Genomic DNA, 17,907 nt, shown 5'->3' on the forward strand with positions numbered 1-17,907 from the left:
ATGGGCTCTGGTATAGGGCTCAACAAGAATGGATTGTATATTTTTAGGAAGGTATACCCATGTACATTAATGACCAATAGGGCGCTTGTCATGTCAAGATTCGTTGTACTGTTTGAGTAAAACCACGTTAAAAGTGACATCAGCGCTTGTACATTTCATGGGATAACATCACGTTTTATTATAACATGATCATTTTTAGAGTTCCGTAGTCAATATGTAGTTCATTCGAAAGGAAAACTATCACAGCTAAAATGAGTTCATAAGTTATTGAGTAGGTAATAGTCGATCAACTACAAAAATGTATTCGGAGAAGTATAAAGGAACTTTTCGTTCAAATTCCTTTGAACGTAACTGATATGGTTTTGTTAGTAGTGTAAAACACGTTATAAAATATTATGTACATTAATTGACCATACAAAAATTATCAAAAATTAGCGGTACTACGGAACTCTATTTTGCGCGGGGCCCGATGCGCACTTGGCCGGTTTTAAACCTAGTAGTGGTATGTTGAGAATTGACATATTATATTACACAGACAATGTAAGCGAACGACTGACTGATTGAAAGAGAGAGCAAAAATCGGCCACGGATTGTTACCTAATCCGCCGTCCAAGGGTGAGCGGTATGAGGGATGGGTTAAACTACTACTGTGAGCGTAAATCTAGGGTGTATTGTCTAAGTCTAATTATAATAAAAATCTAAGTCAAGACATTTGTTACCTTTCTAAGCGCAAATAAATCTTACCACATAGACGACAAAAACTACTTCGGTAACGCCGGTCTTGTACATTAACTGTACATAATTTCAAAATGTACAGTTGTAAGGGGCTGGGCGTGATACAGGGTGCAATTAAACCTTCCTGCCAAATTTTTTCCAGGGCTTAGGTATCATTAGGACATATTGTATCCCATTTAAAATCCTTGCAGAACGGTCACTCGCGGCGCGGGGGAATGAAAGGGGGTAACGCGGGAGGAGGCGCGCGCGCGGGGTCACAACTCGCGCGGGCGACTTACGCGCGGGACGATAACTTGCAGAAGGTATTTCTCAACATTTTAGTACTATAAAAGAAAAATACATGTATTTTTAATTTTAACAAGGATCAATATATTAAAATTTGGCAGGAAGGTTTAATTGCACCCTGTATAACTTTTTACCTACTCACTAAGAGCTATCTAATGGTATATATTTTATCTCTGTTAAGACTATATAGTATATACCAAAATGCCCATGATCCTTTGTACTGAATTGACAGATTTCGTGAGCGTGAGAAGTCTTGCTAATTTGTCAAATCCATACAAATTTAGAATTAATACATCAACGCGTTGCGTTGCGGTCTGAATTTACTAAGGTTCACTCGGCGTAACTGGGCGGTAGCGGTCATTGACTCCCTGTCAAAAACTTGTCATTTTCTATATATAGTTTGTGCGTTTCAAGATGATATGGGTGACAGTTTTCATATTCCTTGCTACGGGTTTTTTTTACAAGAAAACAATAAAAATCAAAATGTAATAAATTATATTCCACTAGCTGTTGCCCGCGACTTCGTCCGCGTTAGTATAGTAGATCACGTCCCAAGTATTATTTTTTGTACAAAAATATTCAATGTACAGCATTGACTTTCCTACGATTTTATTATATTATATAAATGTTCCGCGCGGCTTTGCTTGCGTAATTTAGGAATTTCACGCGACCGTACATTTTTCCGCAAAAAAATAGCCTATGTCCCTAAACGTGGTCTATTCTTCATGTTTGCCAAATAACATAAAAATTGCTCCAGTAGTTCATAAGAATCTTAAGATAATATGCAATTTCATATAATTTCCCCTGTTTTTTCCACATTTTCCTCTATTTCTTCGCTCCTATTAGTCGTAGAATAATAAAATATAGCCTATGACCTTTCTCGATAAATAGGCTATCTAACACTGAAAGAATTTTTCAAATTGGACCTGTAGTTCCTGAGATTAGCGCGTTCAAATAAGCCCTTTCAAATAATTTTCCCCCGTTTTTCCCACACTTCCCTCTATTTCTTCGCTCTTATTAGTCTTAGCATGATAAAATATAGCCTATAACCTTCCTCAACAAATGGGCTATCTAACACTGAAAGAATTTTTCAAATCGGACCAGTAGTTCCTGAGATTAGCGCGTTCAAACAAACAAACAAACTAACAAACTCTGCAAAATTATAATATTAGTATAGATCTACAATAACAAATGTTTCCTATAAATGTAAATGAATAAAAACGAAAAGTTGCTAAATGCTAACTTATTAACATAAAATTATAAACATTAACTGTGAAAAATTATTGTTACGAAAACATTTGAAAAATGTCAGATGCATGAAACGGAACTTATGTCAATAGAGATTTACTCTGTTGAATCGAAATCAAATCGATAAAAAAGGGCGGCCATCTTAAATCGCCGGCGGCGCCACTGAAATGTCAGTACGAAATCGATAATTTCGATTGCAATTCCTTTACGAAGTGATTCGATATTTTTAAATTATCGATTTATTTTTGTTAGGTAACTTCCCTACTATTGTCAATTATAATGTGTCACGCATATCATCATAAAACGCACAAACTATAAACCGCGATTGACAATAAGGTGTCAGATGTCAATCGCAGCTTTGTATAGAAAATGACAAGTTTTTGACAGGGAGTCAATGACCGCTACCGCCCAGTTACGCCGAGTGAACCTTAACGGTATTTATTAACGCACTTTAAAGTTATTAACTTAGTTATTAACTAAGTTTTAATTAACTAGTTATTAACGCACTTTAAAATTACTAATAATATTATAGGAAATAATGAACATTTAAGATAGGTACCTAAAATGTGGCTAGATTTTTCCGCGGTAAAACGTACGGTTCTTGCGGGGAGACATTTTGGTTACTTAATATATTATTTGTATTAGGTACATGTTTATTTTCCAATTTGGTGTTACTAATTATATTATTATTTCAAATCGTCCGACAAAAAACAATTTTTGACTACATTAATTTGGGCATATTTTATTAGCATTATAAATCTATTGGATTCATAAAAGGCAATTTATAAACCGGACTAAATACATTTAATTGATTACAATATTGACGATAACAATTATTTTGTATTGCACGTTGATACAATGCAGACAAACAAATCAATTGAATTCACATTTAATTAGCGAACCACTTTGCAATTTCATTGAAAACGGAATGGAACAAACAAAGAACGAAGTTCTATTTTAATGTAACGTTAATTCAGTATGGAATCATCCCCAATTAAACATCCTTATTCCAAGACTTATGTCTACAGTGGTCAAGCCTGGATTCACCCGTTACCCTAAACAATTAGATATAAAGACGAAACATACACACATAATATAACATAATAAATTAACATTGCACACACCACTTAAACCTAAAACGATATCACACCCTAACCATGGACCTATCATCTAAGCACCTTTCTTTGAGAATCACATCCTTATGCATGCTACAGACGATTTAACTGTACAGTTTGATCGCAGACCACAGTAGATATAAGGTTTGGCAAAATCAATCGAGGATATTGGGCATATTTTCTATGTTAAGATATTTTGATAAAAAATGAATAGATTAATTATTATTTAAAGCGAGTAGGTATGCATTTAGCGAAGTCAACCATATTTATATATGGTTGACTTCTTGGCTCACATTAGCCCATAATATCCTTAGTAATTGATTCTTTCAAACCTTTTATATAGAATACAACAATACACATTCAAACTTGATCTCTCACTCACACGTCGTCACGTCTACTCTGATCGAACTGTACAGTTCCATCGTCGTAGCAGAACCCTCGGGTTAAGGCAATTTACTCTAGATCATATATATTCTTATACGTCTTCCGATCTCTTGTTATAAATGGTTGAACTTTGCCGTCATTCGCATCGAAATCCGCCATACCTAAGTTCGAAATCTCCCTCAGTAAGTTAGCAAAATTCTGATACCTCGGTATTTCATCTAGATGGTTGATATTGACTTGGAGTGTTGGTTTCTTGTGTTTGACGGTTTTGGTGTGCCATACGAGTATTTTAGTGCAGTTGTCTGCTAGTGGTTCTATGTCGTTCATTTTGAGGTTAAGACTGACTAGGAACCTGTCTTCTTCGTGGCCAGCTATGTAGGGCATGTTTGCTGTGCTCTTCAGGAACTCTATGTTGACAGCGAAGCCGGCCATGTCGACTGGGAATGTTCGGGAACCCGGCCAAGAATCGAAGAATCCAACCACCTGGAAACACGTTAGAATGTGTGAGCCGCTTGTTAGAAATGGTAGCGTGTGATAATGTTAAAGTTGATTAAAGATTAAATATTTGTTTTATAAGCCTACTTGTGGAGCAAGTTAAAAGAATATTGTGGAAATGTGATTTAATTTACAATGTATCATGTACGAAAGAGAAGGCATTAGGTACCTCTCAGAACATTACTTCTAAAATCTGTGAGGTACCTATATGACGAACAATCTGTAAATGCTCAAATTGAGCATTCTTAAGCATGTTTTGACGTACAAGATGAGAAATAGGCATCGTGTAAGACAAACAGTCCGAAAGTGTCTATGATATTCTATTATAAAAAAAAAGGTAGATATCGCACTAGCGCGTACAGTCTGATACGGCCAAATCAGGGTCAACATGCATCTAATTCAAAAGAAGGCACTTGCCTTCTTTTGAATTAGATGCATGTTGGCAGCGAGTGAGCGATGAGGTGTCACGTTAGAATATCATTGTGTCACGTTTTTGACTTAAAATGCCAAGCTGCGTTTTTAAGGAAATGCAAAAATTATAGTTATAAGGTAAAAAAGGATGAAAAAGTTACGTACCACAAGTAAGTACATGAAAACATCTAGTAATTAATTTCTATTTGGATATTTTCCAACATTATCGACAAATTATTTAATGCAAAATATTAAACTAAAAAAGGATACGGTCAATACGGTAAGGAAAATACGGTCGACAACTGCAGCGTGATAAGGACAGATAATTGTGTGACAGAATAATCGCGCATGCGTGCCGATATGCAACTCAAAGTATATAGCAATCCTTTTCTATATCATGCGTAACGTATTATCTGTCGCATTCATTGTTGTAATTTATAGATATACCAGAGGTAGGTATTTAATATTTATATGTCGTACAGGAACAAATTCTGAAGACCGCTTTGAAAGTGTTATATTTGTAACTAAATTTTTTTTTTAAATTTTAATATGCCCAATATTAAAATATTTTCCATATCAATTTCGTTGTCATTTGACTTTAGTGCAAATAGACCAAATAATGATGACGAACCAGTGTAATATGGTAAATGGTGCATGAGGTAACTAACATCCTTTCTTAATCAAAAGTAATATTATATCTCCTAGCTTTACCTACAACTTATACTCTTCGGCATAGTAAAAGGAGGGGAAGTAGGATAACTCCGGCCCAATCCGCGATATAATTACCTACTGTCTTAGGGTTGTCAATTTTAGGCGGCGCGGAGGCGCGGCGGGTTGGTACTTGGTGTGGGAGCGGCCGTCCGCGCTTCGTTCGCGCAACCGCATGAACAGCGGCAATATCGCGGTCTCCCGACTTTTAATAAAAAGTAAATCTTTATTGTGCATATTTTAGCCATTTTTCGTGCATATTTGCATGCATATTTCGGCACTTTACCCAAAAATACCCTGTAGAACAACATTAAAAACTAACGCCTGTCTCTTATACTATAAACAAATCTGTTATTATGATTCGAACTTTGCTTTATGTGTATTGAGATTAACAATTAATCATACTTATATTTGCGGCGCGAGCGTGCAGCGTAATGTGTTAGCCCCGACTGGCTATGCCGAAATATTGTCCGAGATTTTGTTGTGTGCCGTGTGGTGACGCATTGATACTGTTACGTGCTAGGGTTCGAGGATTTGGAGAGAAAGACCTGGTGACTCTCTTGAAGACTTTATTAACGCTGCACTAAACTCTAGGTCACAACACTTAGCACTAAGTCCAAACACTAGGTCCAATCTCTAAGCACTATCACTGTCCTAGGTCGTAGCCAAGTCGCAGGTTTCACTGGTTCACTCACTATTGATCACTTGTTGTCACCTCGAAGATCGATCAGATCGAACTGAACTCGCCGGGCCTGCCTGCGGCTTTTTATATGGCGAGACGAATTCCAGAAAGTTCCCGATTCACGTAAACAAGTAAACAACCGTGGGAACTTTCTAGGAGGCTCGAGCATGTACCACAATAAAACTGCCGTCCTTACGATAAGTGCAGTAAGTTGAATTTTTTGGCAAATTTAATTTAGACCTTATAGTCTCAGTCATAAGGTCTAAATTAAAACACGTAAACAAACATTGGACTTTTCTAGAAGGTTCGAGTATGTACTTGCGTACCTCATGCCATCTAGTATTGAGTAGGGGATTTATGTTGCCTGTGCTCCCTCGGTAAGTTTCGCAGGTTTGTCGCTAGATGGCACCACGTGTCCGTATACCATGTACCGTAACAATACTATGGCGCACACATACAAGCCGCGCGCGGTGCCTTTGTATGAAGATAACTTACTTCCCCTCCTTTTACTATGTCTTCGGTCCATTCTCATTGAACCAATTGTTACAAATTCGGTGACACAAAATGTAGTCAAATTGTTTACCGTGGTACTGACAAACTTGCACTTAGCTTTCAAAACATCTGTACTTTGCTTGAAAAATATTATATAGGTTATAACTGCACCATGAAAGAATTTTAACTGAGGTTATTTGACAGGGTTATATCATGACTAGCTGTTGCCCGCGACTTCGTCCGCGTTAGCATAGTAGATCACATCCCAAGTATTATTTATTGTACAGAAATATTCAATGTACAGAATTGACTTTCCTACAATTTTATTATATATAGATGTTCCGCGCGGCTTTGCTTGCGTAATTTAGGAATTTCACGCAACCGTACATTTTTCCGCAAAAAATAGCCTTTGTTCCTTCACGTGGTCTATTCTTCATGTTTGCCAAATAACATAAAATTGCTCCAGTAGTTCTTAAGATAATAAGCAATTTCAAATAATTTTCCTCCGTTTTTTCCACATTTTCCTCTATTTCTTTGCTCCTATTAGTCTTAGCGTGATAAAATATAGCCTATAGCCTTTCTCGATAAATGGGCTACCTAACACTGAAATGATTTTTCAAATCGGACCAGTAGTTCCTGAGATTAGCGCGTTCAAATAAGCCCTTTCATATAATTTCCCCCGTTTTTTCCACATTTTCTTCTATTTATTAGCTACTATTAGTCTTAGCGTAATAAAATATAGCATATAGCCTTCCTCAATCAATGGGCTATCTAACACTGAAAGAATTTTTCAAATTGGACCAGTAGTTCCTGAGATTAGCGCGTTCAAATAAGCCCTTTCATACAATTTCCCCCTTTTTTCCACATTTTCCTCTGTTTCTTCGCTCCTATTAGTCTTAGCGTGATAAAATGTAGCCTATAGCCTTCCTCAATCAATGGGCTATTCAACAGTAAAAGTATTTTTCACCACGTGTCCGTATACCATGTACCGTAACAATACTATGGCGCACACATACAAGCCGCGCGCGGTGCCTTTGTATGAAGATAACTTACTTCCCCTCCTTTTACTATGTCTTCGGTCCATTCTCATTGAACCAATTGTTACAAATTCGGTGACACAAAATGTAGTCAAATTGTTTACCGTGGTACTGACAAACTTGCACTTAGCTTTCAAAACATCTGTACTTTGCTTGAAAAATATTATATAGGTTATAACTGCACCATGAAAGAATTTTAACTGAGGTTATTTGACAGGGTTATATCATGACTAGCTGTTGCCCGCGACTTCGTCCGCGTTAGCATAGTAGATCACATCCCAAGTATTATTTATTGTACAGAAATATTCAATGTACAGAATTGACTTTCCTACAATTTTATTATATATAGATGTTCCGCGCGGCTTTGCTTGCGTAATTTAGGAATTTCACGCAACCGTACATTTTTCCGCAAAAAATAGCCTTTGTTCCTTCACGTGGTCTATTCTTCATGTTTGCCAAATAACATAAAATTGCTCCAGTAGTTCTTAAGATAATAAGCAATTTCAAATAATTTTCCTCCGTTTTTTCCACATTTTCCTCTATTTCTTTGCTCCTATTAGTCTTAGCGTGATAAAATATAGCCTATAGCCTTTCTCGATAAATGGGCTACCTAACACTGAAATAATTTTTCAAATCGGACCAGTAGTTCCTGAGATTAGCGCGTTCAAATAAGCCCTTTCATATAATTTCCCCCGTTTTTTCCACATTTTCTTCTATTTATTAGCTACTATTAGTCTTAGCGTAATAAAATATAGCATATAGCCTTCCTCAGTCAATGGGCTATCTAACACTGAAAAAATTTTTCAAATTGGACCAGTAGTTCCTGAGATTAGCGCGTTCAAATAAGCCCTTTCATACAATTTCCCCCTTTTTTCCACATTTTCCTCTGTTTCTTCGCTCCTATTAGTCTTAGCGTGATAAAATGTAGCCTATAGCCTTCCTCAATCAATGGGCTATTCAACAGTAAAAGTATTTTTCAAATCGGACCAGTAGTTCTTGAGATCAGCGCGTTCAAACAAACAAACAAACAAACTCTGCAGAATTATAATATTAGTATAGATGCTGTGGTGTTCTCAGTTTCAGTAGGACAAAGATCTAAGAATACCTGTCCAGCTCAAATCAAACCCGTCAAGGTCTGAAGTATAAAACGTGTGAATGAAATACCCTACATTCACAGTCGGGTAAACATACCTTTCCTTCCTTCACAATGGGCGAAGAAACGCCGAAATCCCCAATCAGTCCAACAGGGAACATGGACACTTTCTTAGTGTTTCTTATCTCATCGAACAGTTGAAGATCTACTGTGTTATCATCGTCCCCGAAGTAGAGAATTCCCTCTAGAACATTCTCTTTCAACCAGGCCAGTGCTGCTCTTCTATTTGCGACGCCGCGTGGAAAATTCGAGACTTTGTATATGAAAGGCTTGGGACTGGATAGGTGAGTGAAGGGGAGTCCGGTCCGCCTGTAAAAAGAATCAGTATGGTTCACAAGTTGGTACAGTACCTACTAATGGTTTGCCGACCGCTTGAAACGACGCGTTTGACAAATGTTCATCTTCTTATATTATAAAATTCTCGTGTCGCAATGTTAGGCCGCGTACTCCTCCGAAACGACTTTACTGATTTTAACCAAATTTTATATGTAAGTATATTCAGTGGGTCTGAGATTCAGCTACTAGGTACTTATTATATTGATATGTGCATTTGTTGAATAAATAATAGTAAATTATTACAACTCGAGGCTGACGGCGACCATTGTTTGTGCGACGGGATAGCGATGGACGTTGCCATGGTGACAAGTATTATTTAGTCATTTCAATAAAATAATATTGGTAATGGGCGAAATACTTTATATGGCAAAGAAACGTTTGCCGGGACAGATAGTATAATATATTTTTTTTATTTACAATAGTTTGGTTCGTCTACGGGCTTTCCGTCCATATCCTTTTTCTGTCGCTTTTGTAATAATTTGTTCGCTTACAAATGATTTGTTATTAGTACAAGGTTAACAGTTTACATCTTAATTTACTTTAAAGGTAGGTTAATTCACGAGCGATCTATATGGCTCTCGAGCCATTGGCTCGACGCAGTTGAAATTCCATCGCGTCGAGCCGATCCATTTGAGTTTTGACCAACAGTCTTTTCACATTCATGAACGAATTTTGGATCGACAGCGTGCCAAATAGATCGATGGATCGCTCGTGAAGCGGGCGTGATGGACTTAAGGCTGGCCGCCTTAAGTCCATCACGCCCGATGTTTTTATTTTATTATTATTTCATTTCTACCACCGCTAAACCACTCACCTCAAAACACTGAGCACCTGATCGGAACACACAGGTTGATCATCAGCAACGATCCAGTGCAGTCTTGGCACATGCATCAAGGTATGCGCAAGCCTGGTCATCTCTGGCACTTGTTCCGGTCGGGGGTACGTTGGGGTGACATAGTATATCATCTTGAGTTCTGTGCTGTTACTGATGTGTGGTCTGTCATCGTTGAAATTGACGGCGCAGAGCTTGTTCTTGACTGCTATGGGGATGCTACGAGGATTGATGCTCTCTAGACTGAAATTGATTAGGTCATGATGAGGTAGAGAATCGCAAGGATAACGATATTTGAAGCGTTCAAGCGCTTCGTGGGATTTATTTTCTTTTGTTTTTTATAAAATAAGGGGGCAAAAGAGCAAAAGGGTCACCTGATGGAAAGCAACTACCGTCGCTCATGGACACTCGCAACATTAGAATTTTGAAGAGCTGCAAGTGCGTTGCCGGCCTTACTTATCAATCCCCAAGCGGCAGCCGGCTGTCACATTACGTACAATCATAGACGAATATTTTAACCCATTTGTGATAAAAGTGCCACCTATAGGCCGCATTATATGTACCATCGAGGAAGTTGATTCCTATGCAATTGACAGACCAACGTTATTTGGTCGAATATGTCAATTCAATGTTAATTGTGATCTGTCAGCTGGGTTTGACGTAACGCAACCAAACTACGTAAGTCCCCGATTTGCATAGGAATCAACTTCTCTGATAGTACATCGAAATTAGGGATGTGCCGTCTAGTCGGTAAAGCCGACTAATCGGCCTCTATCGTAGCCGCCCACTAGTCGAAGACTATTCGACAAAAAGCGCCGACTATCCGGCTTTTTACTATTTTACTATTATTGGAATAATAAAGAAAAACCTTGATTAATTTTCAAAATATTTGCAACTAATCGGCTAGTCGGCTAGTCAGCCAATGTTTTTTTGACCGACTTCCAAAAAGGAGGAGGTAAAATACGTTCGGCTATATGTATCTTTTTTTGTATGTTCAACGATTACTCAACCGTTTATGGTCCGATTTTCAAAATTATTTTTGTGTTGTATAGAGTTTAGCTTGAAACATGTTCACAAAAGTGGTGATCTGATGATGGGATTCATGAGGAATCGAGGGGACTCCTTGAAATTTGTATGGAAACATAAAGTGAATTCGATTTTTTCTAAAGCATTAGAGGTAAATGCCAACAAAAAGTAAGATTTTAACCAGGTTAAACCCTGGATCTGATGGTACTCAACACAACTTTTGAAACCTCGAACCACAGGTTCGGGGATTTTGGAGTTGTTTAAACTACTGAAAGCATAAGAAAATATATTATCAATTTGATTAAACATCATAATCACAACTGATGTTTTTGATGATTATTTCGCTGTTTGTGGACCGATTTTTAAATTCTTGTGTTGTTGTATAGGATGTCATGTAATCTAAAGGGTTTAGCCGGATACGTATGACGAGTCGGCCCTCAAGTGGGAATCGAATCGAAACTTATGTTTTAATATTGACTTTATGTACAAAGAAGATTTATGTAATTTTTGGCAGCCGACTTCCGGTTTGTCTAGAGGGCAAAACGTCCGTATGCTTGGATATTACTGAATGTGATATATCTCTAAAGCTAATTAAGATGAACAAATGAAACTAACGCGAGGTGTTAGGTAACATTACAGAGTATATCACCTAATTTTAATTTTTTTTAGAATAAAAACTCACATTAAAAAATAAATTTTGTTTCTTTTAATGTGAATTTTTATTCTAAAAAAAATAAGTGATATACTCTGTAATGTGACCTAACACCTCGCGTTAGTTTCATTTATTTATCTTTATAAGCTTTAGAGATATTATATCACATTCAGTAATAGTCATAAAAGCATACGGACGTTTTGCCCTCCATCTCCAGGACAAACCGGAAGTCGGCCGCGAAAAGTACATAAATCGTGTTTGTACATCAAGTCAATATTAAAACATAAGTGTCGATTCGATTCCCACTTGGGGGCCGATTCGTCATACGTATCCGGCTAAACCCTTTTGTATAACAATTACGAAAGTGGTGATCTGACGATGGGACCTATGAGCAATCGAGGTAAATCCTTAAAATTTATTAAAAATCAAATGGCGGTTAAGAAGTTGTTTCTAGTAACTTAAACATATTACGTTACAAATAAAATGAGTGAAATTTAAGACAAAGGTCTTCGGATCTTGATCCGAAGGCCTGAACAGAACTCCTAAGTCCTGAACCTCTAAAGATAAAAGTTTGGAAATTGCAACATCGCTAACTGCAAGCATTTACCACAATTCCGCTTACAGTAACATAATGTGAATATGTAGTTAACATTCGTAGTGGTTATTTACGCATGAAGCCTTATCTTGTAGATAACTAAAAAGAGTTTATTGTTTTTTAACAAAAAATTTAAACCAACTTCCAAGGTAAAAACAATATTCTTTAAAATATGATCTAAAAAGTATGAAATAATTCTTATTCTTCATTAGCGCCTTGCGGAAATTGTGAACAGAACTGGTTGAGGTTTAGTCTAATTTTGAAAAAGGCGCTAATGAAGAATAATCATTATTTTATACTTTTTAGATCATATTTTTAAGAATATTGTTTTTACCTTGGAAGTCGGTTTAAATTTTTTGTTAAAAAATAATAATGACGAGATGTGTTTATCTCGCTCAGGAACGAGTTATGTAAGCTGCTATCTTGCGCATTCGTCGTGCGATCCATTGTCGCATGATTGCCGTATCTATAGATCAATAACATGTCAATCAGTCGCATAACAGTCAAAGAAGATTCATATTGAAGCATACTGCAGTCACAATAGACATAACGACTGTCTACTCTGCTGCAGTGGGCAGTGTGACAAGTACTTCTGACAATTTGCATTCAATAGTCGACGAATTCTAGCAATAGTGTGTTTGATATAACGCATAAGCCGGCGCCAGACATGGGCTTCAAAGTTTGAGCAAACTTTGCACAAATAGGAAAATGTCAGTGCCACACTTGGCGAATTTGCGTATTCGATCACATGTCTGGCGCCTTACACTTTAACATTGTTAAAATGTTTTGTTATTTCTAAAAATTAAAATAAGATAATATATTTATTTAAAATGTTGGAAATATAACAACTTTTATTTACTTCCAATCTTCAAAAGATTAGTCACTAAACTAAAATTTTGGAAAGTATCTCATATCCTTATTCCTTATCAATCAATTATACTTATCACAACAATTCATCAAACGGTTTTATTTTATTGACGCAGCTTAAATATTATATAATCTGATTACTTTGATGATACACAAACAACAACAACAATAATTGGCATTAATGGCCTACCGTATTAATAGAAATGACTCATGTAACATCAACACCCAGTCATAATAGGGGGTTGTCCTCGGAAAATCGACATCCCCAGTATATTACCACGTAAAACTTATATTTTGGCATCCTTAAACATAGGTCTCAAAATTCACATATATAAGTAATTGGATGGACGCAAGTTTTAAAATCAGGGGTCAAACGTCACAAAAATAGTTTTATTTTTTTGCAAATATTTTGTTTTCTATGGATTTTACACTATTTTTTATTTATTACCAATATTGTAGAATGTAGAGAATTAAATTCTCTACAATTTTTCTATTTCACATTTTTATACCTTGAACTGTTTTCGAGATAGACGGCGTAGAGCGCGCGGTCACAGAATTATCTGAAGTCAACTGGTAGTCTTATCTATATATATGTCGTAGGATTATTTGATAAATTTAATTTTCGCGAAAATTCTAGGGATTTTCCGAAAACACGGATAATTAGATAATGGTGATAACATTTTTCAATTATCCTAAAAAAAATAAATCAAATCATCCTACGACATATATAAAACTCAAAGGTGACTGACTGACATGGTGATATCAACGCACAGCCTAAACCACTAAACCGATCGGGCTGAAAATTGGCATGCGGGTAGATATTATGACGTAGGCATGCGCTAAGAAAGGATTTTGATCAATTCCACCCCTAAGGGGTTAAAATAGGGCATGAAAGTTTGTAAATAATAATACTTCTTAACGCGAGCGAAGCCGCGGGCAAAAGCTCGTCGTGATCTAAAACGGATTCCTGGAACCTATCATGACTATTTTACCACCTGCTCCAGATGAATTACTCAATAAGTCAATACAATATTCTGTAACTGCAAAAGTGGCTGTGGCTCAAGATGTGAATTCAGGAAAGCGGGGTTACAGTGTTCTTTAGCTTGCGGCCAGGGTAGTGGACAAGCTTGTCTCAATGCTGCACCATAAAAGACTTAATAATAACGATATCTGTTGATATTTCATTTAAGTTTACACTTCATACCAGTGTTTCCAAACCTCTGGTCCGCGAACCCATGGGGGTCCGCGAGTATACGTATGGGGGTCCGTGGTGTCGTCTCTGGACCATACATAATCAGATTTTTTTGCTGTTTATTTTATTAAGGGGGTCCCTAAAAACTGTACATGATTTCCTAGGGGTCTGTGGCAGAAAAAGGTTGGGAAACACTTGCTACCATACCATACCATATCATATCATACTTTATTAAAGCCTAAAAGCTAGAATTCCTTGTTTTGCCAGAAGTTGTTTTATTGATAGGTTGCTAGTATAATTAAATGCTTTTTTAAATGGGCGATGGCCCCACATTCTTACATGCATCTTCTGTCTATCATCAAAACCTTGGTACATTTTACAACCAAAACATTATTTGTTATATCTACCCGAAGTAGTCAAACCATAATGTACATTTTGCAACCTTCTTTAATCCCAATACTCCTATTGTAATACTTACAATATAATTATTATAATGAGGTAATGCCTTTGTCCACTCTACTCATTGAGAGGTAATACTCAACATTTGGATGTAAATTATATAAGTGCTTGTGATGATCAAGTGTGTAAAATAGGTAAACAAATTGTGCGTGTGAAACATAAGGGTCTCCTTAATATCATTACATTTGCAAATGTTGGCTTATCAATCATAGTATTTTACTGCTATTATGAATTACTAGCTGTTGCCCGCGACTTCGTCCGCGTCAACATAGTATAACAACAAAGATGGATAGTCCGCTAACAAATATAAAAAAAGTAAAAATATAACCTCCTCCTTTTTGGAAGTCGGTTAAAAAGTAGCCTAAGTTACACCTTACTACATTAGCAGTCTACCAAAAAAAGTCCCGGCAAAATAGCTCCAGCCGTTTGAGAGATTAGCCGGAACAAACAGACAGACAGACAGACATACAGACAAAAATCTCGGAATTGGCTCCAACGATTTTCATGAAATTTAGTATATTTTCGGGGTTTCGGGGGCGATAAATCGATCTAGCTAGGATTCATTTCTAGAAAATGTCATTTTCATGGATACCGAGCAAAGCTCAGTCAAACAGCTAGTTTTATTTATATATGTATAGATTTATATGAATATTAAAACATCAATTTTTAGGTTTTTATTTTTGTTTAATATACTACATCTTAGTTGAAACGTTAAAATGTTTCTTTTAAAATTTTTATTAATGTCCTGAAAATTATGAGGCTTTTTTATTTGCTATAGAAGTTTCTCTATCAAATGGAATAGTTACGCTATCCAAGATATCATGTCTCTTATAGAATTTAGTTTTAACCGACTTAAAAAAAGGAGGTCTCAGGTCATATATACAGGTTGTTCGGGTGAACACTGTTATCCTTAAAACCATCAAATAAGCCCATCAAAATGAACAACTTTTTCTATGAATAATGTTGGGAAATCAAAAAAATCCATACTAATTGCTGATCTGGGCAATTTGTATGGGTATGAAGACGGCATTTTTTTTTGAGTTCCGAGCATAATAATTGTTCCCACAGGTAGGTATATATTAGGTTTTTTCTATATAGATTAGTTTCATCCAATGATATTCTATGTTACTAACGTAACTAGATTGGAAGTTTACGGTAGCAACGCGTTGCCACTTCGAAGATGCCTGCAGGCATATCTCACATACATAATGACATAACGAATATATGACTTGACATTGTCTTTTGAACAAAAAAGTGGTTACGCATTTCTGAGAATCTTTTGTAAGACATTGCTACTCTAGTATTTTAGAAACTCATTGGTTTCATCTATGAAGTTTCGATATTGTTAGATCTATTGGTATAGATCATTCTTTTTAATAATTAGCAGTATTATCTGATAGTTAATACATTCTCAGTTTAAGTATGTCATTGTCATACAGTTAACAATTATGCAAAACGGCATTGAACTAGAGTTGCACATTATTGCTGTTTGCTTTTTTCACTAGCAGGAGATTCCTAGTAATAAAAGTTATTTAAATAAGATCACCCAAGTTTACCGCCTGGCACCTATCAACTCCCAAGCAGTTGAATTCGACTGCGATAACAATAAAATAACAATAGATTTCCAAGAATCCACGATCGAGGGATTAATTATAATATCACTATTATAGTTTATAATTAGGTGTGGGGAACTTGGAAAAATCAAAGGTGTACCAATGAGAAATTTTGCAACAAGCTATATTCGGAAAACATACAGCTTGCCAAAATTACAGTAAGAGTACAATTATAATAGAAAACATAAAGCCAATTTTAAAGTTTTTTCAACTAGGTAAGACATACAGTAAACACAAACTATGAGTTTAGTGCATGGGCGTAGCCAGGTTTGGTATTTTGGGTTTCAAGAAAATAAAGTACATGAAATAACCCTCATATTAATAAGAAAAATATTAGAGATGTAGATTTTCCGTATTTTCATTTTATAAATGTCAATATCTTAACTTTTTGGGGGGGGTTGTTGAACCCTCCCCCTGGCTATGCCCGTGGTTTAGTGACTCAACATGAAATGTATAAACAATTAAGAAACAACAGTCAATAAAAGTAAGAACATTACAAAATAATATAATTTCTACTATCCTCCTCCGTCAAAAAACATGCTCCACAATACTTGTCAAAAAAGTGTACCTTAGGTACACATTTCAATACATTTTCAATATTTAGGTGACCTTGAGCGGTACTAGGCTGACGTTACACGACAGATCAAAAGGAACCAAATTTAAAATGGTAACAGTATGGGAGTTACGATTCCTTAGTTTTTATTATTTGTAGATTAAAGCCAATATAATTTATAGAATACTTACATTGTAATTTCTCCTAACATAACTCTCATATTTTTGCTGCTTATTATTGTTAATTTTAATAGTGTTTTCTATTAATGGGTTATAGGACTCATTTTTCGTTGAATCAAATAAAAAATTACTGCAGTGCCACTGCAGTCTGCAGTATAACATTGCCTGTATACTAATTTCTAATATTTTTTGTTTCTCATCATACAACGTACTTACACGAGTTATTCTGCTCTGTAAATTGTCATGTACTTACGGAAATTTAAGAAAAAAGCTGATACTTATTTTATTTTTTGCTTATTAATGACCATAATTACCTTAGAATTCCAATGTTGCTCCATGATACAAATAACCAAATCGCACTTAAAAATAAAGCCATAGCAAAGAAATTTTTGAGTAATTTAAAATGCTTCATTTTGAAACTAAATGCATATTTTATTTAAAATTAATATCTTTACATTACATTAGCAAACAAGGAACGATAGAAGAGATTTGAGATTTTGATTTTTGAGATATCAGCTGTCAGAACTTGGAACAGGACAGCTGTCAAAAATTTTGAACGTGACAGATGACAAGAGACGACTAGATTTTGCAACAGATAAAAATAGTGTCTTTTTTTTAACTTTTGAATGTTACATACAGTTTTAAGAGACAATATTTTAGCAGTCACGTTTTGTAATTATATTAAAATTTAAATAATCATTAATCTGACGAGTGACGACACCTCTTTAGCTAAAACCATTATTAAGTCTATGGCTAAAACCAAACCGTTCAGACTGAGCGTGCCAAAAAAGTATACATACATAAAGTTGAAAAAAAATCCTTCTTTTATCGGTTAAAAAGCTGAACAACGTGTGACGT

At 35.9% G+C, this 17,907-nt stretch overlaps 1 protein-coding gene across 1 annotated transcript; it reads right to left on the minus strand.

Moving 5' to 3' along the window:
* Positions 1 to 3,676: 3,676 nt before the first annotated feature.
* LOC121739289 (galactosylgalactosylxylosylprotein 3-beta-glucuronosyltransferase S-like) lies at positions 3,677 to 17,527 on the minus strand. The gene is made up of 4 exons (XM_042131668.1): positions 17,364 to 17,527; positions 9,896 to 10,156; positions 8,784 to 9,054; positions 3,677 to 4,250 (listed from the first exon to the last, which is right to left on the minus strand). The coding sequence occupies exons 1-4, from the start codon at positions 17,459 to 17,461 to the stop codon at positions 3,837 to 3,839; spliced, it is 1,044 nt and encodes a 347-aa protein (XP_041987602.1). The 5' UTR covers positions 17,462 to 17,527; the 3' UTR covers positions 3,677 to 3,836.
* Between the last annotated feature and the right edge of the window lie 380 nt (positions 17,528 to 17,907).

This window comes from Aricia agestis, chromosome Z (assembly GCF_905147365.1).
Source record: "Aricia agestis chromosome Z, ilAriAges1.1, whole genome shotgun sequence".
Taxonomy (NCBI): domain Eukaryota; kingdom Metazoa; phylum Arthropoda; class Insecta; order Lepidoptera; family Lycaenidae; genus Aricia; species Aricia agestis.